The 27,885-nt window shown below is 41.8% G+C and overlaps 1 protein-coding gene across 1 annotated transcript; it reads right to left on the reverse strand.

Moving 5' to 3' along the window:
- Window positions 1-1,705: 1,705 nt before the first annotated feature.
- Window positions 1,706-22,869, reverse strand: slc12a1 (solute carrier family 12 member 1). The gene is made up of 26 exons (XM_056278714.1): window positions 22,533-22,869; window positions 20,670-20,810; window positions 20,029-20,104; window positions 18,496-18,591; window positions 17,810-17,949; window positions 17,321-17,431; window positions 16,672-16,783; window positions 16,402-16,529; window positions 13,998-14,082; window positions 13,604-13,761; window positions 12,875-12,982; window positions 12,615-12,738; window positions 12,423-12,524; window positions 11,721-11,876; window positions 11,534-11,633; window positions 11,118-11,229; window positions 10,494-10,634; window positions 9,252-9,358; window positions 9,065-9,147; window positions 6,619-6,744; window positions 5,794-5,922; window positions 5,404-5,515; window positions 5,176-5,262; window positions 4,526-4,661; window positions 3,878-3,945; window positions 1,706-3,650 (listed from the first exon to the last, which is right to left on the reverse strand). Exons 1-26 carry the CDS (start codon window positions 22,812-22,814, stop codon window positions 3,515-3,517), a joined length of 3,156 nt encoding a protein of 1,051 aa, XP_056134689.1. The 5' UTR covers window positions 22,815-22,869; the 3' UTR covers window positions 1,706-3,514.
- Window positions 22,870-27,885: the final 5,016 nt, after the last annotated feature.

Below are 27,885 nucleotides of genomic sequence, written 5' to 3' on the forward strand. Positions count from 1 at the left end.
AACGAAGATTGACTGGTAAATTGAGAGCTTTGCCTCCCGGCTCAGCTCCTTCTTCGCCACAACGGTCCGGTACAACGTCCGTATTACTGCTGATGCTGCACCAATCCGCCTGTCAATCTCCCGCTCCATCCTACCCTCACTCGTGGGGTAATGGTGTTTCAGCTCCATCCTACCCTCACTTATGGGGTAATAGTGTTTCAGCCCCATTTGGGGTTAGCAATGGTGTCAGACAAGGGGGAATTCTTTCTCTAGTTTGCTACAATTTATATATTGACGATTTGTCCAAGCAGTTGAAAGCCTGTAACACTGGGTGCATGACTGGTAATACCTTGTTGAACCATATTATGTATGCAGATGACCTTGTCATTCTTAGTCCCTGTAGCGCTGGTCCCCAGCAGCTGCTTGGTGTATGTTCTGTGTATGGTGTGGAGCAGGATATCAAATATAACACTAGTAAGAGTGTTGTCATGATCTGCAGAACCAAAGAGGTCAATTATCTAAAATGCCCTGGTTTTAAATGGTCTGATAATAATCTTGGGGTATGTAATAAGATGAAATATCTTGAACATTATATTACTGAACAAATGACCGACGATGATGATATTTATTAGGCAATGCTGCATGATGTATGCACAAGCAAACACTCTCTCAAGTTTGGTATGTGTTCAGTTAATGTGAAGATGTCTCTGATCAGAGCATATTGTACACCACTCTATACTGCACACCTGTGGTCAAACTAAAAAAAAAAGCAAGCTTACAAAGGTTTCGAGTAGCTTATAATGATGCTATGAGAATACTACTAAAAAGACCTAGATGGTGTAGTGCAAGTGAAATGTTTGTGGCTGCAGGAGTCAGTACCTTTCAGGCTCTTCTAAGAAAGCTCATGTAAAAATGTATTTGCTGGCTCAGTGACTCTGATAATGTAATCATCAGGAGTTTAACTACTAATATAAGATTCAGTGCCACACGCTACCAATGCCAGCAGTAGGACCACTGGTATAGCTGCCTTCTTTTAACACACTGATTTGTTCCATTTATGTTATTTTATTGTGTTTCCTCTATGTATTGTCCAGGGTTTATCTTTTACCTATGGTTCTTATCTTTTATGGCTTCATTTTTTCTTTTTCTTTTTTTCTCACCTTGTCTTTGTCTGTTATGGACCCTGAGTCTGCAATAAAGTTTTTTTTTTAATGGAATTGAATTGACTAGAGACGAAGTACGTTTTTCTTTTATAGAATATCTATTTTCTGCAGCTCACACAAACCCCAATCAAATTATTTGAATTAGTCTTTTGAGTTGAGATGAAAACACTGCTCTAAAAATGTCTCCTAGGGTTCATCACATCTTTATACTTCAGATGATCCCTGGTGGCATCAGTTACACACATACCCTCTATTCACTCTGACATTCTTTCTACTTTCATAACACATTTTATTAACATTTCAGTGAGTGCAGGAGATCTTGATTTGTCTTACATGAGCACTGATACCCAAACTCACTTTTTGCTTTTACTTCTCTCTTGATTGAAAAATCCCTGAATCCTCCCTGAATCTGCATGTGACACTCAGTTGCTCACATTCATCCAACCCTGTCCCATTCAGTGTCTCAGGTACCATGTGGCTCTGTGTCAAGGCTGCTTAATTGCATTGAATGCAGACAGTTGTCCTCCTCCGCTCATAACAGTAAATTAAACGAGTGATCGGAACAAAAATATGAAAAAAATCTTTTATTTATTCATTCATTCAGTCATCATATTAGGTAATCACAAAATTAATTAAATATAAGAAAAACAAGCCGAAACAAAATGAATAAACAAAAAAAATTTTCAAAATATACAAAACATTTATGAATACAAGCTCTTGTTTGACAGGTGACTTTCCATTAACACATGGGAGTGTGATGTGAAAACAAAAGTACTCATAATTTATAGTAAAAGTTTATACATTCTATGATTGTATGATTTATAATAAACGTTTAATTTTTCTTATTCTTAATTTTTATTTTATAAAAGTAATAAAAACAATTCACAACAAAAGTAATTCATAGTAATTTATAATACACCACCATACACAGTATCTTACACTCCTCAATGCATATCAAACAAATGTTTTTAAAAAAAAAGTAGGCCACATACCACAGGCTAACCTAGTAATAAAGCCAGTGCCTGTGGCTATTATTCCATCCATCCATCCACCCATTATCTGAACCACTTATCCTGCTCTCGGGGTCGCGGGGATGCTGGAGCCTATTCCAGCAGTCATTGGGCGGCAGATGGGGAGACACCCTGGACAGGCCGCCAGGCCATCACAGAGCCCAACCCCCCCCACACACACACACATTCCCTCAACCCCAATATATATATATTTTTTATTTATATATACATATACATATATATATATATATACATACACATACACACACACACACACATATATATATATATATATAGTATATAAAGATAAAGACTGGCAAATGCAAATGTCCATGCATTTGCTTTATAATTAATGGAGTAGATGATGCAGTGACTTGTAATGCGATTATGCCCCATTGGAGGCTATCTTGTGCATCTGTACTTTAGCCATTAGACTGTTATCAGATTTTGGTTATACAATGAAAAGGCACAAATAATTTTGCATAGCGTTCGACTTACATTGTGAGTGCCTAAATGGAGTAAGTGCGTTTCACCAAAGCTTAAGAATGTGATACACACACACACACACACACACACACACACACACACACACACACACACACACACACACACACACACACACACACACACACACACACACCATACTCATCCCTCAGGTTAAAGTGTCTAAACTTTGACTGTGTTCTGAAGTTCATGTTCTGGACTTGCTCCTGCACAAAATGGGAAGCAGAGTATCATTTAAAATATTAGTTGCATGGAGCTGTTGAATTTTTACTGCAGCAGCCAGATTGTCTGAGTTCACTATCTAAACTGTCTTGCAAGCCTGGAGCCATCCCGCACCAGGTCACAACCCACCCAAACCTCTTTATGTACATGGCAGGCAGAGGGGTAAAAAAAACAACAACATTGCTCTAAACTGTGATTGAGAATGATTGGCATCTTTCGGTCTCTCTTTCATGCCATACGAACACATTTCTAAACCTGACAATTTGTTATGTGTCTCAGAATTAGATAATCAGTAGTTCAAGGGAGGGACGCAAAAATGGTTGCACGGGGGTGTTGTAATGTCAAGTGAAAGTAAAGAATCTTAGCATTTCCCAATGAAACTGGAGTATTTTTTCTCTTTTTTTTTAAAACCAGGATCAAAGACCATTTATGAATACTGTACACTCAACAAGCCAACAAAAATGCTTCACTTTGAGTATTTTACGGCGGAAAATGGCCTGGAAAAATTAAATGCCATTTTAAGTCTCTGGTATGCTTCATTGAACGTAGTGTGATATTATGATACCAATGTAGCTGCTTAGGTCCTAACTAGCAAGGTCAGTTGAAGCGACCATTGTTCCGCATCCTGTGAGGTGCTCAGGAGTAGAAAGTAAGCACGCTCTTGTGGTTGCCTCTGATGGTCAGTGTGGGCGGGAGGTTTTTGGTCAGAGCGTCCAGCCAGGCCATGTAGAGGTAATCAGAGACGGACTCCTTACGAGCAATGGGCATGCTCCTGCCGAATGTGACACAAAATTGTGCATTCAGTTAATTTGCCTCACTGCACCAAGCTGAAGTGACTATGTTCCATCAACAAGTTTGAGGGGTTTAAAATGTTATGTGATGGAAAAATAAACGCTTTTAAATTAGGAAAAGAACCCCCCCATGTTGATTATTTCAAAGACAAATGGACGATAAGTAGGTCCAGTTCTGCCCATGTACAGTACATAGGCTCATACTTACACAATGATTAGGTTGGCGGATTTGGAGTTCTCCTGCAGCAGCTCATTCAGTCGCACCTGGAGGCTGGTCTTTAAGGCAACAATGGTCATGATTTATTTTTCCAAATGTCTCACAAGAATCCAAATGATAATTTTTTTTGATTTTGATATACTTTATTAATCCCCGTGGGGTAATTACTCTCTGCAGTTAACCCATCCTAGTTGTGTAGCTAGGAGCAGCGGGCAGCCGCTGTGCAGGGCGCGGGGAAAAACTCCAGTTTGTCTCGCCATGCCTCGGTCAGGGGCACAGACAGGAGTATTAACCCTAACATGCGTGTCTTTTTGATGGTGGGGGAAACTGGAGCACCCAGAGGAAACCCATCGAAGACATGGGGAGAACATGCAAACGCCACACAGAGGACGACCTGGGATGACCCCCAAGGTTGGACAACCCCAGGGTTCGAACCCAGGACCTTCTTGCTGTGGGGTGACAGCACTAACCACTGGGCCACTGTGCCACCAATGAGTCATTCATAATGTCATTCATATAGGCTCGAGTTTATTCTCAACTCTCTTTCTCTGTCCATGTATCGCCCTGTCTGAGAGAGAGAGAGAGAGAGAGAGAGAGAGAGAGAGAGAGAATGGTCTAAACCGAATGACGGTATCTTACCTTCTCCTCAAAGCTGTCCAGCTCTTCATCAGTGATCTTCCAGGGGCACTCCTTCTTCATGGCCTCTGCCTTGGTAGTTTCTATGGACTGCTCATGCAGACGGAAGGGTTCGATCATCTCCTCAAATGCGCTCCAGCTGCAGGAAAGCAGATAAGAGCGTGACCAAGGAAAATGTTAACGTTTCTTCTTATCCTGTTACATTTTTAATGCCATCACACTCTTGGATCAAGTTACTGGCATTAGCTTGGATATAAATAATGTCCAACTTTTGAAATTTTGCATAACGTTCGCCCACTTAAGTTTCCACCTATTTAAATTTAATAAATGGTGAATATTTGACTTGCTTGGTCATTATTTTCCCCCAGTTCATCTTTTGAAGTTCTGCATGTGATAAGCATTCGGACTGCAATTAAAAGTTGGGATTTTAATACTAAAACTGCTTACAATACAAGTTCGACCTTAGACTTCTCTGTTTTATGTGCTCTCGTAGGCACAAGGAAAGAGGGGCCAATGCACAGCGTCAAAAAGTAATACGCGCTTGGCTGTCAATGAAGTACTGCTTATTCAACTGCACAGACGCACCAGTATTTCATCTAAAGGGCTGTGCTATTGCTACCGCACTGTGTCTGAAGAAAAATCATTAAAGTTACCTGTCAGAGCGGGGTTTGACATGAATGTCATCAATGACATTGATGTCGCTGCAGTTGATTCTGAATTTTTCCACCAGGGACTTCATCCTTCGGGATAGAGAATAACAGACTGATTACTCACAGCTAGGCACTGATAGTTAATTAAATGTTGACGAATAGCCCAATTAATGTATTTTTGATTGAGTAATGAGTTTTGCTCTCTGGACTTCGGTTTTTTTTTGCACTCACTCCTGTTTGTCCAGCTCACTGCGTCCAGGCTGCCCGGCAATGAAGATCCTTAACCTACAGTCCTTCCACTTCTTCCTGGTGGTGAGTATGTAGGGCATCAGCAGGGTCAGACCTGAGAGAGATACCGAACAGTTTCTCTTGTGTCATAAACATTTTAAAACATTTTCATTTTTACACTATCAAACCAATGCGTTTGATCGTAGTCACATACTTCATTTCATGGCTCATTCCCCCCCCCCCCCCCCTTCTAAGGAGTAGGACACTCAGTGTGTTTGTCTGTGTTATTATTGTCAGAGAGGAGGTGATTTGCCTCTGTACGTATATCTCCAGTGCAATATGTGTGTGAGATATGATAGGGGTGTTACTGCCCAAGGGGGCTGAGGCCTTTACCTCCATCATCAAACAACCACCACACATCAATGGTGCCTTTGGGCTGTTTCTTCTGGAACTGAGTGCTGGCCTGCATTAGCATCTCATTCATCTTGGCAACCTGCTGCGGTGGTGGGCTGCACACCGACACTATGAGAGAGTGAGAAATTGGGGGGGGGGGTGCACAACAACATGTAGATATGGATTATTGGGGGTGGATGGGGGTGGGGTAGTGCTATGCGGGGAAAGAAGCTGGAGAGTTGACTTGGATGGAAAAAAACAAGTACCAAAAAAAAGCACAAAAAAGCACATCTGCAGGTGTGATGCATTTTGCATACTAATGCCCATTACACTCTAACTAATATGCAATTTAATGTGTGAGTGTGTGTGTGTGTGTGAGTGTGTGTGTGTGTGTGTGTAAGACAAAGTGAATGAGGGCTTGGTAGCCCCGACTGCAGTCAGATTTGAACAGCTGCTCTTAGCGATGTTCCCCATGCTGGACAAGAGGGACCATTTTTTATTGGATTACTGTAGAGGGAGTGCTTCATTAGATTTTACTTCCATGAGGGAGTAAAGGTGCTGGAGAAAGAGATGTTTGTTATCAGCTCCATTTGTTAAATGTGTTTCTTTTTTTCTCCTGTGAAGCATTGGAAATGTGTGTGTGTGTGTGTGTGTGTGTGTGTGTCTGTCCTGTCGTCAATATTTATATGAATTGTAGTGATTACATAGATATACAGTAGCCTGTCCACCCGCTGTGCTGCTATTCATGTGACATTAACATCTCTACTAAATGTAAAAGAAGAAGAAAATCAAAGGAAACAATTGAACGTAAATGAATGGTTATACCTCTTGTGGTGAGGACCTGTTGAGATGATTTTCTGGATTTCCTGAAGAATCCTTTTCCTTTACCTCCGTTTGGCATCATTTCCCTCTCCAGAGCCTCTTGCTCCTTTGCAGCCCTCAGCATCTCCTCTGTGAGGCAAAAAAAAAAAAAACAGATCAAGATATGTATCAAATTTTCAAAGTCTTAATGGTCTCCTCTCGCTCCATTAGATGACATGATATCAGGAAATAAATGCAATTATTTGTGTTATTATGATGATGTATGCAGGAGCTTTGCCCCCCACCAAACAGAAGTAATTAGGTTGCTAATCTGTTGGCTACCTGACATTATCTGGGATACTTAATCCACAGACCAAAGTACACAGTGTTATCAGTGTTATCAAATGTCTGTCGATTTAGGTTGTTCACATGAAGAGTGTACATCAAACTATGATGTGAGGTGCACTTTAGATGATAAAAAATGACTTCTGTTTTCCTTAGATAAGATGTGCTTTGGTTATCACAGTTGTTAAATGGATTGCATTTATATGGCGCTTTTCAAGTCTACCGACAATTCACAGTGCTGTACAGTGTATACCTCACATTCACACATTCACACACATTCATACACTGATGGTGGAGGCTGATGCCAACCTGCTCATCAGGTTGATGAGTAGGTTGGCTCATCAGTAAGTGGCTCATTTTACTGCTCATCAATTAGATGCCAACCTGCTCATCAGCAGCAGTTAAGGGTTTGGTGTCTTGCTCAAGGACACTTCGATACGCTCACTGCAGGAGCCGGGGATCGAACCAGCGACATTTCGATTACTAGACGACCCGCTCTACCTCCTGAGCCATGCTGCCTCTAAAGTGCATGATTGAACAACTGTTTAATGTGTATTGAAGCTGTATACACACAGGAACTGATACAGGAGAAAAATGTCTGCAGTTTAGGTAAATATGGAAAGAATAAGCTGCAGAAGTCTAATTTCCTCAGCTGCATATGCCACATTAACTTAACAGAAGAAGCAGATTGGAGTTGCTCTAAGACTAGATTTTGACTAGAAAGTCCTATGTAGGCAAATGGAGCGCTCATGGTCATGGTTTTTGTCTATCCATTGTCCAAACTGCTTATCCTACACAGGGTCATGGGGATGCTGGAGCCTATCCCAGCAGTCATTGGGTGGCAGGCTGCCAGACCATCACTGTTTGACACATTCACACCTAGGGACAATTTAGTATGACCGATTCACCTGACCTTACATGTCTTTGGACTATGGGAGGAAACCCACACAGGCACGGTGAGAACATGCAAACTCCACACAGAGGACGACCCGGGTATTATGGTTTTTTTGAATAATGAAATTAGTTCTGTGAATATTCAAACTAGTCACATCTCATCCTCTTTTTGAACACTATTTAACACAGAACTCATGGTATTTCCTTCCATCATATGGCCCACTAAGGCCAGAAGCAACATAATAGCCAGCTAATGATGTTTTCACAGTGCTTCATTCACTGCTGATGGACACATTGATGTAACAGCTGTAAACTGCAGGTTTTTGAGAGACTCATGCAGAATGAGAAATTTGTGGCCTTTTTTTTTTTTTTGCATATTAGATAAATCGGGTGGCACGGTGGTGCAGTGGTTAGCACGGTCGCCTCACAGTAAGAAGGTCCTGGGTTCAGGCCCTGGGGTAGTCCAACATTGGGGGTCATCCTGTGTGGAGTTTGCATGTTCTCCCCATGTCTGCGTGGGTTTCCTCTGGGTGCTCTGGTTCCCTCCCACAGTCCAGAGACATGTAGGTCAGGTGAATCGTCCATACTAAATTGTCCCTAGGTATGAATGTGTGTGTGTGTGTGTGTGTGTGTGTGTGTGTGTGTGTGTGTGTGTGTGTGTGTGTGTGTGTGTGTGTGTGTGTGTGTGTGTGTGTGTATGTCGGCCCTGTGTGACAGCCTGGCGGCCTGTCCAGGGCATCTCCCCACCTACTGCCCAATGACTGCTGGGATAGGCTCCAGCATCTCCACGACCCTGAGAGCAGGATAAGCGGTTCGGAAAATGGATGGATATCAGATAAATAATCTGTCACAGTATTAGTTTGTTTAGACTAAGGGATGTTGCTGACATCACAGATATTGGAATCACCTACCCTTTACATGTAACTGTAATAGATTACCAGCTTTCTTTCCAAACGCAGTGACATCACACAGATGCAGAAGTCCCATGGCACTTTTAAATGCATTTGGATTCAGTTTGTAGCACAGAGATTTAATCCATTCTATTGATTCCCCTTGAAATTAAATGTGCTTTCGAATTTTTGCAGATCGGATGTATGTACACAGTTGTTGCAAAGCACTTTAAAGTTTGTGCTGCGTTTTGCTCATGGTGTAATAATAGTGAGGCACTGACACCTAGACTGTTTTTTAAGACGATATTTTATGTCATGTGCACGTTTTCAACTTTACCCACCTTCCTCCTCTACAAATTGAGACATGTCGAGACCTTGCTTCATTCTCAGCACCATGGTCCCATACTCAAAGTCAAACGCATCACTGACAAACGAGGAGAAAATAATGGGGAATTACAATAACAGCTCAACAGAAAATATTGTACACATGAGTGTGTGTGATCTAGAGAGAAAGAGAGAAAGACTTACTGCAGCACTCCCACATAATTCTTCACTTCCTCTCTATCAGCACTCCTCCAGTTTCTTTTGAAACCAATCATCAACGTGTTGGGCTTCATTCGACCCAATCCAGAGGCCTATGCAGAAATACACAACATTCACAGAAAATAAAAATAAAAATTTGAAACAACCCGGACAATGCTCCAAAGCAACACAGATGCCATATAACAATTGGGTCATAAAACCCAGTGTGTTGGTTAACAGAAGGGAGAAAAAAACTATCTAAAAAAATAGAAAAGTGCTACAATGTCCCAGATAAGGACAGCCTGTGAAGCTGTTTTATTGGCTGAAATTATGGGGCAATCACTCAGCAGGTCTCCCTGTCTGCAGGGCCTTATCCAGTGCAGTGTTAATCAATTATAGCATTTAATCTGCTGCGTTGTTTGAAGTAAGCAATCCTGACAATGAACTAAGGCCTTATCTCCAGGGTGCAATAGCCAGACTTATAACAATCCTCTTCTGCTCCTCATTAACTCTCTCCTGTTCTTTCTTCTCTGCAAATGGCCTGGCCAGACCCCCGAAAATTTCTAGACCGCAATTACCAATCAACCCCCCCCCTTTTCTCCCCAATTGTACTCGGCCAATTACCCCACTCCTCTGAGCTGTCATGGTCACTGCTCCACCCCCTCTGCCGATCCGGGGAGGGCTGCAGACTACACATGCTTCCTCCGATACATGTGGAGTCGCCAGATGCTTCTTTTCACCGGACAGTGAGGAGTTTCACCAGGGGGACATAGCGCATGGGAGGATCACGCTATTCCCCCCAGTCCCCCCCCCCCAAACAGGCACCCGTAGAGGCGCTAGTGCAGCAACCAGGAGACATACCCACATCTGGCTTCTCACCCGCAAACACGGCCAATTGTGTTTGTATGGATGCCTGACCAAGCCAGAGGTAACACAGGGATTTGATCCGCCAAGCCCCGTGTTTGTAGGCAACGGAATAGACTGCTACACTACTCGGATGCCACCAATTGATTCTTTGTTTGGAGAAATTGGGGGGGAAATTTTTCATTTTTTGATCTAACCTCTCTCTGGCATCAGAACCATTTGCATAAGGATTTCATGTAAAAAAATAATAAAAAAAACCCTTCCAAAGACCCGGCTCTCTACTTCCTTAAAAGATAATAGTACAACAACAGAATTGGTTCATATGTACGTGGAATGGATTTCAGATGTAAAAAAAAAAAAGTACAAGTTCTTGACCATACTGACCTGCAGCAGGGTCTCTGCCCCTTCCCTGAAGTTGTCACAAGCCACAGCAGCATAAAATGCCTTGCGTTTCTTTTTATTAAGCCACAGCTGGTTCTTCTCCATGCCAGCATTCATCTCCGAAAGGGTCTCTGGTCTTGGGCCCTGGAGAAGTCACAACATGTTGGTGTCACTGTTTGTAATATCAGCTTCGTGCAAGTCTGTGTGTTTGTGTGTGTGTGTGTGTGTGTGTGTGTAAGGATGTAAGAGATAAATGGCGATAGGGAGAGTGCAAGACAGAGACTCCATTCACCACCACTATCCCTTCTTTCCTATTCAGAAGACATAACTGACCCTAATCCTCAGTCTAGGACACCCAGACAGTTGGCATTTCTCTCACTCCCCGCTTGATATTAGCTTGAATAACTATTGCATTGGAAGACAAAAAAGTCTTTATAGTGCAAAATCTGTCTCCTGACATGGACATTTTGTCTCCTTATATGCAAATTCTTATTTGATATGCAGCTTGAAATTTGAATAATGATTTGGGATTTGGGGAACATCTGGGTAAGGATACTTGCTGCCTTTGTAACTTGCCTTGATTCATGGTTTTACATTTGCAAATCATTAACAACAATATGACCTTACCACTATCACTTCACAGATGAGACAGAGTCCATAGTTCTTTGTGAAGGAGCTAGACAGGTCAAGGAGAGCTGGTCTGGTCCTTGCAGAACCTGTCAGTGTTAAGATCTGAGGCCTGAAGAGAGAATGGGAGAATGCTACAATGTCACACAATATCTTATTAAGGATTTAGAGTACCTGTATGCTTGTGCCACGTACATTTATTCTCATTTAGCGGACGCTCTTGTCCAAAGTGACTAACAAGTTCCCTGTGATGCCCAGACAAGCTGAAGGCAATGCTTGGGCTTAAACTACGTGAAGCTTAATGTTTAAACACTAGCAGATTGGTCCACTGTGCCACCCAACCGCCACTGCATGCTGCCCTGCACCTAACTAATATACAGTACTCAAATCCCGAACAAGGTGATGCGGTCTCTTACCTGAAGTTCTTGACATGGTTCTCCACGCCAGTCAGTGACAGAGCATTGCTGACTGCACTCACAAACGTCACTGCCTGAGTAGATGAACCCCAGTTCACATCTAGAGAAAGCAAGTTAACCAGGTGAACACGCAGGCATAGACATGGGTGCAAGTGCACGGTCACTTGCATGCATACATGCATCTTACCTGGCTTTTTGACGGTGACATAGATATAGAGGAGGATCTCGATGGCATATGTGAGAAGGGCAGCCCACCAGTTAATGACAAACATAACGCCACAGCAGAGCAAGGCACCAAACAGGGAAAGCCACATGTTGTAAAATTTATATGCTGGTCTCCATCCTTGGGAAACATGACAGAGAGAAAGAAAGTGTTCAGTAAATGTGAGATATTGAGAAGGCGATGTGACCAAGACTACACTGTGCCCTGTTTTCACAAGTCATTTAATCTTGTAAAGAGTCATACAGGATTACCTAAAAAATGACCAAGAAATGGGGTGATGGAGTTATTTCTCTTTACTCAATTCAGCTTGTTTCAGTAAATTATCATTTACTTGGTATTTCTTTCAAGATATTGATAATAATGGTTTATAGAAATCTGAGATTTAGAACTGGGAATCTGTTTTCATTTACAAAGTAGCTTTGCATACACAATAGATAAGACTTGGTTGTATGCGCACATGAAATACATCGGACATACAACATTTCATAGTACAATATCAAAGAAGAGCTTGCAAGGGAGATAACAAACACACCAGGTCAGAGCAACACATCTGTGGTGCCATCTTGGATCTATTTTGGGAAGAAATTAGACCTTTTCTGAAAACATCTTTTCCATAACACATTTAGCTGCATTGAAAGCAAATGGGAATTGGCTGTCATGACATACCGGGAGACTTGGCGTAGGATGCATGGAAGCAGGAGAAATTGATGAGAGCATACGATGCCAGGAAGAAGTTGGAAATAATAGGAGCAATGATGTTCAGATCACCTAGAGACACACATACCAGAATTGTTTAAGACAATTGAGCTGAGGATTTCACATAGAGGCTATGGATAAGCTGACTGTATCTTTACTGACCAATGAGAATGAAGGCTACTGAGATAAAGAAGGTGAGGACATAGCCACGAATTGGCTCATTGTTCTTTCCATGACCCTTGGCAAAAAAGTGTAGAACCTTGTAGATGTTGTCTTTGCACAAAGCCTGAAGAAGAAGACATCATATGTTAGAGACGAATTGTAGCTCCAGGATATAGCTAATCATCATTACTTTTTCTTTGTCTTTGTTCCTCTTTGTACATCTAACTTTTTCTTTGAAATCCATAAAAAATTAGACTAACCTGGAAAACTTTGGGCGCACTGACAAGGGACGCCAATGCTGAGGAGAGGGTGGCTGAAAAGGTTCCAGCAGTTATGAGAGGGCCAAACCCTGATACCATGGTCATCACCTGCAAGAAAGGTGAGGAAGATTGGGGCACCTTTATTGTGTCTCTCTCCACAATGCTGCTCTGAATTTCCCCATCGCACAGAATACACTCAGCTAAACCACCCTTCCCAAAGTTTTCCTTCTCATCCCAAAGCGGCTCTTGTTGAGAGGCTTGGATAAAAGCATCTCAGATTTTTTTCTGTTCTTTTTTGGATTTTTTCCTCCTTTTTCTCCCCAATTGTATCTGGTCAATTACCCAACTCTTCCAAACCATCCCGATCTCTGCTCCACCCCCTCTACCGATCCGGGGAGGGCTGCAGACTACCACATCCCTCCTCTGATACATGCGGACTCGCCAGCCGCTTCTTTTCACCTGACAGCAAGGAGTTTCACCAGGGGGATGTAGCACTTGGAAGAATCACGCTATTCCCCTCAGATCCCCCTCCCTCCTGAACAGGTGGCCCGACCGACCAGAGGAGGCGCTAGTGCAGCGACCAGGACACATACCCACATCTGGCTTCCCACCTGCAGACACAGCCAATTGTGTCTGCCGGAGGTAACGTTAGGATTCGAACTGGCGATCCCCGTGTTGGTAGGCAATCCGAACGCCCCTAGAGCATCTCAGGCTTTAGGGTCTGCATACCTGGAAGTTGTTCATCAAGCCAAAACGGCAGTCTTCAACATCACAGCTGGAGAAATTGTATCCCAGCTCACAAGCAGCTGCGGCTGTGCCATTACACAGCGTTCCTATGGTGATGCTGTCAGTTGTGTTTCCTGTAGCATCACGGACAACAGTAGCAGCTGACCAATAAGAAGAGAGAATGAACAGAGAATGTACTTGGTAAGGATTTCTCAATAGTCAGTTCTCAGAATGCTAATCCTCCTGAACTAGCTCACACAGGTACAATATCCTAAATACAACTGAAGGTATTTGTTACATTTATGTAGAAAACACAAGAAAGTGTAACAAGTATTGGCTAAATTCTACAGAATAAGATCCCATATTGGATTTGAATGTCATTGAATATTGTACTTACAGACACAGAGGCCCACAGCCAAGTAGGTGATACCAGTAATTAGGATAGCCAGCAAGGTGCCTTTAGGAATGGCCGCTTGGGCATCCTGTGAAAAAACATACATCTCGGTTAACATGACACTGTCATAACCATGACATGACACCTTTCATGAACATGAAGGACTGTTGTCATTAAGTGTCATTCGGTCAGTTATGTCATTTTTATGAAAAGATGACATTGAGATGTCAGTTTTCAAGCTACAGACGCACATAATAGATCAGATCGAGCTGCTCCATCCAACTTGGGTTGAACAACAAAGACGTCTCAAACAATGTCAGCTTTGCATTAAAAATGACATCAGCATCAGAATCAGGTTTATTGGCCATATAGGTTTGCACATACATGGAATTTGACTCCAGTTCCGTGGCTCTCTCAGTGTACGTAACAGAATGACAACACAACAATCTTCAGATATACATACACAAGGATTGACTTATACAGGCGAAATAAGAGGTGATAAAGTGAAATGGTGCAGAGAATATAGAGTATGGACCAAATGACACTTAATGACAACAGTCATAAACATTCATAAATATTCCTTCATGATCATGACAGGTGTCATGTCATGGTTATGATGGTGTCATTTCGGTCTTATGCACACCCCTTCAAATAAAGTGTGACCAAAGTACGTCCCCTGCCACACTGAGAGAGAATGAAAGCACTTTGTACTTTGAAGAAAACATAACCTGTCAAAGCATACCCACTAATAAAAAAAGAGTTAACTATATAAATATATATATATATATATATATATATATATATATACACGTGTGTGTGTGTGTGTGTGTGTGTGTGTGTGTGTGTGTGTGTGTGTGTGTGTGTGTGTGTGTGTGTGTGTGTGCATGTGGCTGATCTAATGTGGAGTATATCCACTAATAAAAAAAACAAAAAACAAAAAAACGAGTTGATATACATAGTTAACTCGTTTTTTTTTTTTTACATTAGTGGACATACTCCACATCAGCCCCCCCCACAAACACACACACATATATATATATATATATGTATGTATATATATATATATATATATATATATATATATATATATATATGTATATATATATATATATATGTATGTATGTATGTATATATATATATATGTTTGAAACACGCTTGTACTGTCTATTAAAGAGTTTACTTGAATCACTGGAATATATATATATATATACATATACATAGCAGTACAAGCCTGTTTCGTGTGTTGCGCACTCATCAGCTGCTGATGAGTGTGCTTATTAGCTGCTGATGAGTGCACGACGCATGAAACGGGCTTTTACTGCTATGTATTAAAACTTTTTCCTGCATCTGTATTTATATATATATATATATATACACACACACACACACACACACACACACACACATATATATATATATATAGCTTTTTTTCGGAAACCATCGATGGTGTTGATAAAAGCGCTCAACAAATGAGCGGAATATTAAGATAAATGTAGGGGAAAAAAACTTTAATATATAGCAGAACAAGCATGTTTTGTGCATCCTGTACTCATCAGCTGCCAATGTGGTTAAACAACAAAGAAAAAACATACACAGCCAATAAATACTACTTGCCCCCAGTGGCGCCCCCAAAGGGTGGCCAGGGGTGGCCACGGCCACCCTGATACTATCCCTGGCCCCCCCGCTGGCCCCCCCAGCCACGAGTCGCATATGCAGAATATGCTTCTGATTATGCATAATATGCTTCTATCTGATATTTTACATTAGGTGCTGTTCATTTAAATCAATAATGTATATTTTTCTTAACTCTCATATTGACAGTTTTCAACTAGCCAATACAGTATACTACAACAGCCTCATAGAATTCCCGAAATTCAGTCATGGCTTTTGGTTTTAGTGTGCCACCCCAAGATTTTCAGTGGCCTCATTTGGCCACCCCTATGAAAAATTTCTGGGGGCATCACTGCTTGCCCCGTGTCACGTCCCTAGTTACAGTGCACAGCAAATGTTTTTCAAATGTTTTCTAGCCTCTCATTGGTTTCTGTGCGTCATAACTACCAACCCCATTGGTTATAATTTTTCAAATGTTTTCTATCCCCCCATTGGATGCTGTGCACTATAAATGGGGGCGTGAAGCAAGGCAACGTAGGACTTATTGGCTGTGTATGTTTTTCCTTAACCACGCTGGCAGCTGATGAATGCATGATGCATGAAACAAGCTTGTTCTGCTATGTATTAAAGTTTTGTCCTACATCTATCTTATATATATATACTCACCTGGGGCAATTCATTAAATAAAATAAAAATAAAATCAATTGGACTTTTTTCCTGAATCTATGAATTTTTCAAGAGGTATTGGTGATGTGTAGACAGTGATTTCTTGTTTTTCAAGGCGTGATTAAAATACCTTTAAGTCACCAGAGATGTTAGCTCCAGCCAAAATACCCGTAGCAGCAGGGAAGAAGATGGCAAACACAGAAAAGAATGTTTCTCCGTCTTCAAAGTTTGGAGTAAAGTTCTCTAGGAATATTTTCGCTGTGCAAAAGAGAAAGAGATGCGAGCAAAAATAGACATCAGAGTTTAAGATGAGTGAGTGCATTAAACCAAATCGTAGCTAACCGGTTCCATTATGAAGGCATACGCTCGTTGGCAGAAGGTGTATTAATTGTAACCTTACAGTCATAATTGAAGAAGCCTTTGGATTTCTTGTCCTCAGTTGCAGGGATGAATGTTCCTACAAACACGTTCACTATGGCCACAAGCAAGATCACAAGTAGAATAATCTGCGCCTATGAAGAGAAATAAAAACATCCTTTGCTGTTGTTTTCTTTTTGTTTTTTTGGAATTTTCCCCCTTTTCTCACCAACTGTATCTAGCCAATTACCCCACTTTTCTGAGCTCTCCATGCCAGCGTTCCTCTGCCGATCCAGGGAGGACTGCAGACTACCACATGCCTCCTCCGATACATGTGGAGTCGCCAGCCACTTCTTTTCACCTGCCAGTGAGGAGTTTCGCCAGGGGGACGTAGCGCGTGGGAGGATCACGCTATTCCCCCCAGTTCCTCCTTTCCCCCCAAAACAGGCGCCCCAACCAACCTGAGGAGGTGCTAGTGCATCGACCAGGACACATACCCACATCCGGCTTCCCACCCACAAACACAGCCAACGGTGTCTGTAGGGATGCCCAACCAAGCTGGAGGTAACACGGGGATTCGAACCAACGATCCCTGTGGTGGTAGGCAACGGAATAGACTGCTACACTACCCGGATGCCCCATGGCCAGATGTTTTAACCAGATGTTAACACTATGCACAATGGATATCTCACCTTGGCTTCCCACTCCATTCCAGCCACTGATATGCCCAGCAGCAACACTACTGTGATGCATCCAACGATCCTGATGTCATTTACCGGATCCACCATGACAGCAGAATGCTCCTGATGAGGGACAGAGCATTAATTATGAGGGAAATGTCGGAGATTTAGCAATGAGATGTATGCTGGATTGTTTTTTAACAGTCCCTAGAGCAGTGTTTCTCAACCCAGTCCTCAAGGAACCCCTATCCTGCAGATTTTCATTGTAACCCTGCATAGGTAGCCCTGCTTGTACTTACTCGACCAATCATCTCGCAGCACTTAATTATGCAAGGTGTGCAACATCTGACAAAATTCATTGCTGATTGGTTGAATAACTACAAACAGGTACCTATTCAGGGTTGCAAAGAAAATATGCAGGATAGGGGTTCCTTGAGGACAGGGTTGAGAAACACTGCCCTAGAGCAACACATTTGCACAAATTCATTAAATCTTACATACTATTAGGAGGTCTACGACAGTCTCTGCAAAGCCCACCACATACAAAGCAACAGCAACCGCATTGGCAAAGGCAAAAATCAGACCGATGGAACCGCCAAACTCTGGGCCCAAACTGCGGGATATTAGATAATACGCTCCACCTGAAATTAAACAGCCACACACACACACACACACACACACACACACACACACACACACACACACACACACACACACACACACACCACATGATAGAGGATGTTTACTCAACACATTAATGATTCATTGACTTGATGTCAGGAAAAGTGTGCTATAAACCAGAGAAGGCTTTGGGTGGTGGTATCTGGATGAAGTTTGGAGCCATGTGTGTCTTTATCGTCACAATCTGACCTACTCCTGCACCTTCTTTTCGCTCATTGACAAATTTTCTGTCAAAGGGGGGGTTTGTGTTTTCTCAGGGTTTATACATTAGTAATAAATGATCGCATTGTGTATGTCAGCTATCTCTCATTGTTGTAGAACTATGATCTCACTGTGAATGCCCCAATAACTTACTCAGCAAGAGCAAACAGCCCATGCACATGCAGGTTCCCTTGCACGGATTGAATCCATTGCATTTTTTACCGACTATAATCCAAATGTTCTGTTTGTGGAGGCAACTATGCTATGGTATAGTTAGTGTGTGAGATAGTGATGGGATTTCTCACCTCCTCTGACCACTCCGTTTGTACAAATGGCAGACATGGAAAGGCCAGTGACGGTGGTCACCACGCAGCTGAGAAGAATGATCACTATTCCCAGACCTGCAATGTGCATGTTTAACAACTCAATACACATATTTTATTAGCATGTATATTGTAGCTGTATTGCAACTAAGTTTTCAAGTTTATTTGTCATGTGTAACAGTTACACACAGCGCAACCAGTGTATTGAAATGCTTGCAAATTAGAGTGCTTGAAAAGAGAGAACGATGAAAAAAATGTAAAAGGGGGAAAAACACATGGTAAAGTTCAAAATTCAATATATAAAGGTAAAATATAAAAGCAAAATATAAAGGATAAAAAATTTAGATGATAAACGGTCCATACATATGTGCAATTATACAGTTGTAACACATGTAATAAGGCACTGAATACTGCAGTGACAATGCAGTTACAGAGAGGAGATGCAAACATAATGCAATAATAATAATAAGGTGCATGCCATGCCATACATATAACAGTGAGGATAACATTGTAGTGATAACAACTATTGGTATACACACCACCTATTCTGGTGTTAAGGTGGGCAGTCGATGACTGTGCACTTATAATGTTCTGTTGTGAAACAAAGCTGACCTTCCTACAGTCACCGCAATGTCTCCCAGTGTGTCCCAGAGGAGCCATTCTTTGGGCTAATTGCCACAGGAGGCTGGAGGGGATCTGTTTTACCTGCCCTCTACCTGCTGCCTTCTCTGCCACTCAGAAACATTTAGTTACGCTTTTTGAACAAAGCTGGGGCTGGTCCGATCCGGCTGAGCAGTTCATGAGCATGAGAACACTAAAACGGGTATGCTATAATCTCTCGCTCTCTCTCTCTCTCTCTCTCTCTCTCTCTCTCTCTCTCTCTCTCTCTCTCTCTCTCTCTCTCTCTCTCTCTCTCTCTCCCTCTACTGTCTGTCTTTCTATTTCTCTGTCACACACATACTTTACTTACATGGGAACACACACACATACACACACACACACTCTCTCGCTCTCGCTCGCTCGCTCTCTCTCTCTCTCTCTCTCTCTCTCTCTCTCTCTCTCTCTCACACACACACACACACACACATACATTATTGTGGAGGCTTTTGGCTCTCTGAGTGTACCTTTGCCACATTTAGGGTCACAATGAGTGTATAGTAGGCTTTCCTTTAGTTGAGCTACAAGACAATCTCTCCCTGGTGAGTGGAGAAACATTCTAATCCTGTATCTCTAGTCCCCAACAGGACTGATTAAACCAGCGCTGATGTGTCCTCACAACCCAAAGACATATAGGGTTTGCATGCTGTGAACCTGAAGCTGGCATTACTGCCATGGAATTTAACCTGTCCAGAACTGGACTAGCTGCTTGAAGAGTTAAGCAGCTAAAAAAGTGCTGCTCAACTCTTTCAGTTGGATTGAATGTGCTCAAGGACTGTGTATTACTATATCATTCGACCCAACAAACATATGTAGCTGCCTCACCCCAACAAACACGAAAAGTATAGTCTCACTCACCCCAGCCGCCCTGTCCAAAAATCCAGGACAAACGGATGAAGAGCATGACACCCCAAATATTCAGCATGCATCTCACCTGTAGAAACCAACAACAGATCCAGGGTTCATACTTGTCCACAATTAGGGTTCATCAATTCAACTTTGTTCATTGTCTCTGGTACAGGTACAGGTACAGTGTTATGTTGATAAAATGCATATTGAACATACATTTATAAGGATTATGGGGTTGATTATTATTATTATTATTAAAATGCAACTTGATTGATTGATTAACAATAATGATAATAATAATAATACTTAGGACTCAAGAATTATATAGCTGTTAACTGCACACTCAGCCTAGGTTTTTTGTGTGGTTTGTCATAAAGGTGATTTCAGGTTCATGTCCAGAAAGCAGTGGCTAGAGACAATTTCAAGACAAAACTACAAAACAACATTCATGGGACTTGATGAATCTCGGTGTGTCTGCAGAAACAATTAGCCAGCAGTGCTACTTCATCAGGCTAATGACAGGTGCTCTCTGAATCTAGTATTTAAACTCTTGGCTGTGTTATTTAATGTAGGATTTATAGAGCATCCCTGAGCCAAGCCACAGTAACCCAGAGAGCCTATTCCTATTAAGCAGTCGGAGCCCATCTCACCAGAACACCCCTTATCCAGCCAAACTTCACGGCTCCTTTGCTCTTTTCAATGGGGGCGACAGACTCCACATCATCAGAGGGTGTCCCTTCGCTCTCCTCCATGTCATCCTCCACGGTATCTGGCACCGAGATCACTCCATTCTGTAGGCAAAGGAGACACACGTGTGAACAACAGAAGGATGTCCATTAGGCACAAAAGAGGAAGCACTGATTGGCACGCATCCCAGATTAATTTACTTTTTAGCACATTTCAGAGCGATGTGATTATAGACGTTACTAGCAGAGTGTGAATGTATGAGATGAGTTTCCCAGGTCAGAGCAGTCTATGGTTTTTGTCTTCACACTGACAGGAGGTGAAACATGCTGCTGGCATGCAGGATGTGTGTGTATGCGTGCCCACTTTTCTCTCCGTTGACACACGGGGAAATGATTTGGGGAGCGAGACAAGGCCGTGTGAGTTGATCCTGATGAGGAATGACAAAATGTTTGCAAAGGCACTACTGTGCTCTGTGGCTGTCCTTGAAGACTGCTTTATGAGAGAGAAGGAGAGATGAAAAATGCTGAGGACAAGACAAACCCGATTCAAACTTTTGCAAAGATGGATATTGACTGTCAAATTACTCTCCAGCCCGACTATTGTGCTTAAACTAATGATTTGGTATAATCTCTCTGTTAAGTATCGCTCCAGTATATGCAAAAAGAGCTAAATTGATGATTTGGGTAGAGCTGTTACCATGGACCAAAGCCTTAAAGTACAACCAGATCAGAGTTTATGAGCTCAACAGACAGTGCCACTGATCCTTGCACATTGCACATCTAATCATGCATTTTCAATAAAGGGTGCAAGTGTTTTTATGGTTTGAACTGGCATAATATAATACATTACTGTAAATTTTAGGTAGCCTTTCAATGTACTAAGCATATTCAATTTACACTTTTTGAAAAACAATGCTTTCAGGGCTTGTTGACAAAAAGCTGAGTGAGTTTTGCACCCTTAAAACATAAAGAAATCTGTGTAATGTGGTGCTATGAGGCTAGATGTAAAGAAAAAAAAATCTTCCAGTCCTAAGGGGAAGTTTCCTAGTGATTTTTTTTTCATCAAAACTTATTGAAGCATGCAGTTCAGAGGAGTTGTGCTATATTTTTGGTTTTGGTCTAGTTTAGTTTAGCTCGCCCTGATAAACACCAATGACCTATAACCTTATCTTTTCTTGAGCACTGAGCAATATAAAGGTATAATAAAGGGCAGTAAAACTCTTTCAAGGGTGTTAACGACCCTTTATTTTATTTTTTTAGTCATTTCTTATAGTGTGTTTCTGTTTTACAAGTACTCATGAGAAGTGATTACTATTGAACACTTGTCAATGAAAGTGGGGTCGTTTTGTCAATATGCGAATGATTAGACAGCGGTAACACATCTACTTCTCTCCTTTGTACACATTTTAACATGTAAACTGGTTCTACAGCTATGGCCCGGACAATTCTGTTAGAGCAGAAGTGCATGTTGCAGAAACCATGAGGTGACTTGTGGGTCATGAAACCTGAGGGACAGAAAATGAAAAATAGAGCATTTTCTGTAAGAGGTGAGGACAAAAACATGTGGGATTTGAGAGTACAGTGCAGGGATGCAGGCTGCATGTTTGTTTTACAGGAAGAAAGGCTCATAGGCATGATTGATGATCCCCTGCAAGGAGCAGACAATTGGCCAGCTCTGCTGAGATGAACCACACTCACCTTTTCACATACTTTCAGCTCTCTATCTCACTCTCTCTCTTTCGCTCTCTCTTGCTCACTCTTTCGCTCTCTCTCTCTCTCTGTCACACACACCCACACACACACATATACATATCAGCATGAACTCACCTTCTGAAAAACATCGTGGAGCTCTTGCAGAGATGGCCGCACAGCCCTATGACCGCTCACGCTGCCTGCGTTACGATAAAAGTCGATGTTGGGCACACGGTCCAAAGTGTCATGACCGAAGGCGCTGACAACTGACGGCCGGATGGTTCGGTGTTCCCCATTAGAGATACCATTGCCGTTGGTCCCAGAGAAGGAGGTCTCCTCATAATTAGGTGGCTCATCCCCAGTCCTGTCATAGGCTGGGTTCACATTCTCCCCGCCGTTAGACTCGTACCTCTCCATTGGGGATGTCAAGGGAGTCTCTGATCCAACCCACAGGAATAAAGCAGCACTTGAGTTTCTTCAGTCTTCAGTCATCCAACAATGTCACGAAAAACAAGACAACTGTGCAGACTTATATGCTTATGTCTGTCCTTAAACACCCTCAGACAAAGATGCATGCATATACTAAGACTTAAATAGAGGTGCTAGTATATAACTGGAGCCCAGTAATTACAATCTCCTCTACTACTCCTGTCTGTTATATGTGTAAGTCGAGTTTGGCTCTGTTGGCCCTACCTTTATACTCTGCATCCCAGGGTCACACATTTGGTGGCCAACTATTGGCTAATTCCCCGGATCAACCCTCAGAAAGCTGAACGAGGGGTGTCAGATATGTCCTTGCTCCATCCTAGGGGGCACAAAGGCATTGCTTAACGATTAACTAAGTCATAAACGCCAGCGGAGAGATAAAGGCACTCATTGCTCGAGCGCTGGAGAATTGATTACTAATATTATTGTCTGAAGTGCAGGGCGAGAAGCACATGTTGTTCTCCGGTGGCAGTTTATGAGGTTTATGTGGTCAGTGTGCCTTCAAAGGTGCTGGCCCTACGATGAATCATCATCGTCACATTACCAGATGGAAGTTTACACTGAGGGAAACCTCACAATAAAGTCATGTCGGAAAAATTTCAAGGTTAAAGACTCGCGGTGATGTGCTTTGACTGGTGCAGAAAAAAATAAAACATAATTTGGGATCATCCTGTCACAGGATGGTGAAAACCACAATCTAAAGAGCAGAATGTTAAAAAAAAAAATGTTGGAAATCACAGTATCACAGTGTGGGTTACACAACTTTGGGACCATTAAATTACACGAGCGATTAAAAGGCCTCATATTGTCTGTCACAATGTATTCAGAGGGGCTTGTGGGCACGTATTGACATATTAAGGGAGAAAATGAGAGTTAATATAAGACCGCGGTTTACAGGAACATGCTGGAGGCATTTCTTTCCAGGCCACATGACTCCTGGAGTGCCTTTAAAAGACTTCTTAACAGGTAAACTTCCTTATTACTGATACACCAAAGTGATTTATGCACCTAGAATATGGCACCCTATGAATATGACTACGACAAGTGACTGTATCTGACCTTGACTGTATCGCGCATTGAAAATATTTTGCTGCACATGTCACGCACAATACAATAACAAGAGGTCATCAATGGCAAGGCGCTAATCAGATACCATGCCATTGATTCAAATGCGGTTCAAAGTTGCGACAATATACTTTAATAATGACACGTGCTAATCTATGGCGGGCCGGTGAAAAATTTCCATGTAGGATGCGGTAGCTCCTCGGTTTAGTGCAACAGTCTCTAACCACCGCATCAATCTAGGGATAATCAAATAATCATATCTTTAGCTCTTTGACAGAGCAGTAGTTGGGATTCTGACAGGTGACAAAAGAGACCCAGGTTTATCTGCACTGTTTGCAACTCTGCACATGTTTGCAGTCAGATTCTGAAGATGTTACTGATTACATTGAAAGCCCAGCTAGGTCTGGCCGCAAAGCTACAAATGCAGACAGACCTCTTTAGTCCCTTATGGGCCCTATCATGCCTGACCCTTTATACTGGCCCTAGATTACTAAACTGAGCTAGACAAATGAAGTTTTATCTCATAGATCACATCATGAAAACTTGAACAAAAACTTTCTCATGTTTTTATTTATTACATTTCTTTTTAACCCGCTTCTGTTTTGAGTATTACATTTTTGATTTCTTTAATGCGTATTTTACTGTTCCTCGTTCCTTTCTCACCGTGACTATTTCTCATGCCGTTTTATACAGGACTTTGTAGACTGTGGTTTTATTAAGAGACATTTGACATGTCTACATGTATGTAGCACTCAATTTTACCTAGTGCTGTGTACATAATGATAATGATAGTACTAATGATAACAATGTAGTACTAGTAGTAGTAGCATTAGTAAACGTAGTTACAGCAGTATTAGTATTATATGTAGTAGTAATAGTAGTAGTAGTTGACCAATGCAATAATAATAATAATAATAATAATACAGCTACATGGGGCAATGAAAGGGTTCGAGCCCATGAGGTGAGAAGACTTTTTGAGATGGATAGAATGAAGGTGGCACCTCTTACAGAAAAACATTCAAAAGAAATATAGATAGATAGATAGATAGATAGATAGATAGATAGATAGATAGATAGATAGATAGATAGATAGATAGATAGATAGATAGATAGATAGATAGATAGATAGATAGATAGACTGCTTTAAGTATTTCTTATCCTTATCAATGCCAAACCCTAATGAGAAAGGGTTTGATTAAAAATGGTATGCTATCTTTTGTGAAAAAAATGTGAAATTTACAATTTGCACTTAACTGTCACAGAAAGAAAAATCCAGGGAAAATGTGCAGTTTTGTTTTTTTTACTGCAATACTTCCTTTAAAATCTATTAAAAATGAATTATTAAGCATAAGTGCTCTACAATCGCTAACAAGTATTATAAAACTCTTTCTGTGGTTAATCATTGACTAATCCATCATAGTTGACTTTTGCAGGCTTTTGATACAATTGGGGGCCTCAGAAGAAGAAAGAAAAACTTGCATTGCTACTGACAGCCCTTTCTCTCGAATCCTAAAAATGTGCACCAAACAGGATTTGACCAGCACAAACTTCTCAGACAGGTGTTCAGAAGATAAGGACCCTGATCATCTTGCAAAATGCCTTGGAGGACCCTGCCTGAGGCCCTAAGGAGTTCAACAGTCTCAGATATAGTTAAGAGTCTTTTGTAGTTAACACATCAGATGTAGATTCTATTCTACATTTCAAAATCAATTCTTATTGACCGAGATAGGAGAACAGGCAGCCCAGCCCCAGCCCACCTCTATCTGAATCACTCCCCCGGGCAATAGCTGGAATCCAGTTGTACATGAGGTCACTCGTGAATGACCGTTATAGAAAATTTAAGGACATTACTTATGGACACTGTTTGGGTAACAGGGCTGGGAGCACTATTGCATGTCTTGGACATATCATAAAAAATCAGACACATAGCTCGCAAAGTCCGAAGAGCGCTGGTAATCATATGAATGGTTGATAATCAGCTAGTTAGTGTTCATAGTACAGCAGATGGACTGGCCCTGTACTGTGTCATCAGGATCCTAAAGTATCACCGAGGTCCACTGGTCTATAAATACAATAGAGCAATGATATGTCATGATTAGATAACGGTATCTTCAAAGGTCCTCATTCCATCTCTTTTCCATTTTGATTGGAGGGAAAATGACAAAAGCCTTTGTTTAATTATTGCTACTGTGCATCTTTTTGAGTACTGTCATCCTTTCCTCTGCAACTTGGAACTGGAAGCAAAAATAACTCATCTGTGAAGTAAGAGTATGCTTTTCTTTGCCCTTGCATCTGCCTACTTTTACAAATGAGAGCATTAAAAAAGAACCAATAGCATCATCTCTCCTAGTCAGACTTCGGATATGACACATGAGAGGTGACACGTTTTACCTGCATCGAATGGAAAACGGAGCAGAGATCACTTAAATTTTACCACAAAGCATCTGTCGTATCCCCAGTGATGAACTGATGTGATGTCCCTATCCTCTGATTAGTTTCCCTCCCACTGAAATACCACATATTCTGTTCATTAGTCAATATACCACCTGACTTTGCATTCCAGAATATAAAGAAGAAGAACAAAGAACAAAGCACACCAGATGTGATTCCTTAAACTTTGGTTGAGCCACTGCCAATCACATAAAGCCTAATGCTTTACTTGCTCATTTGAGATTTCCTCCGGGGTCATTGGCTCATAGGCCCAAGAAATAGTAAAATTACTGGATTAGCTTGCCCTCTTAAAATAGATCCAAGATAAGGATGTAGCATAGGTTACAGAGATAGATAGAGGGGGAAGTGGTACAATAATGGTTTACATTCCTGAAGACTGATGTGTGCTTAAGGAGTTAAGGTGGTGGTTTGAGGTGTGACCATGCAGACAGGAAAGGCAATAGTGAGCAGCAGACCAAGCAGAGACGCTACAAATATCTGCCTTATCACCTCACTGTAAATGTATGCCTGCCTGCCTGTCTGTCCTCAGTTGCTGCAATGGCGGCTTTCTCTCTCCATCTCTCTCCCTCCATGTCTCTCTCACTCTGCCGCCCTCTCTCTCTCTTTATATATATATATATATATATATATATATATATATATATATATATATATATGTGTGTGTGTTTTCACTCAAACAAGCACTCATAGACACACGCACAGGCACACATGCATGGATACACATTCATGCCACATACCATTTGCAAGGATCACCCCTCCAATTTTTCTCTGTCCCCACTTTTTCTTTACCTCTCTCTCGCTCTCTCTCATCACAACCACGCTCTCTCCCTCCCGTTGTTGCCGCAGGGATGTTGGTCGTATAGATAGGACTGTCAGAGTTAGCAGCTGAGGAAGAAAAAAAAAGGCTTGATATTTTCGTCTTGAGAAAAATGATTCAACTAAAATTGGCATACATAGCCCCCACCCCCCCACGTCATCTACGAGGTCAGCTCTACTTTTCCTTATTCTTGCAAATGACTTCATGTTACTTTCCATTCAGCATACTCTTAAGATGGCAGTGACGGAGTGACACAAGAAGGACAGACTCAAGCATTGCTTCTTTTTTTTTCAAGTGAAGTAAATCTATTTATTTCACATGATTAAATCTATATCAATGGAAGGTCTCTACCACCAGCTGAGAAAGCAACAGGTCAGGAGACGCACGCTGATCTGTCATTGTGATGTGCAACACTGAGACGTAACCCACCCCCTCATATCTGCAGAGGCATCTGCACCCACACCTGTAGACACACACACGCACGCACACACACACGCATGCATGCACGTACACACACACACACACACACACATTCATGTATGTGCACACACGCATGCATTAAGACACACGCAAACAGTTGCTCTAATGTTTCTAGATGAAGGCACATAAACCCATAGAAGGTCACAGTAAGGCAATTTCACAGCACTAAGGAAGAACCGTAGACCGTAA

This window comes from Lampris incognitus, chromosome 4 (assembly GCF_029633865.1).
Source record: "Lampris incognitus isolate fLamInc1 chromosome 4, fLamInc1.hap2, whole genome shotgun sequence".
Taxonomy (NCBI): domain Eukaryota; kingdom Metazoa; phylum Chordata; class Actinopteri; order Lampriformes; family Lampridae; genus Lampris; species Lampris incognitus.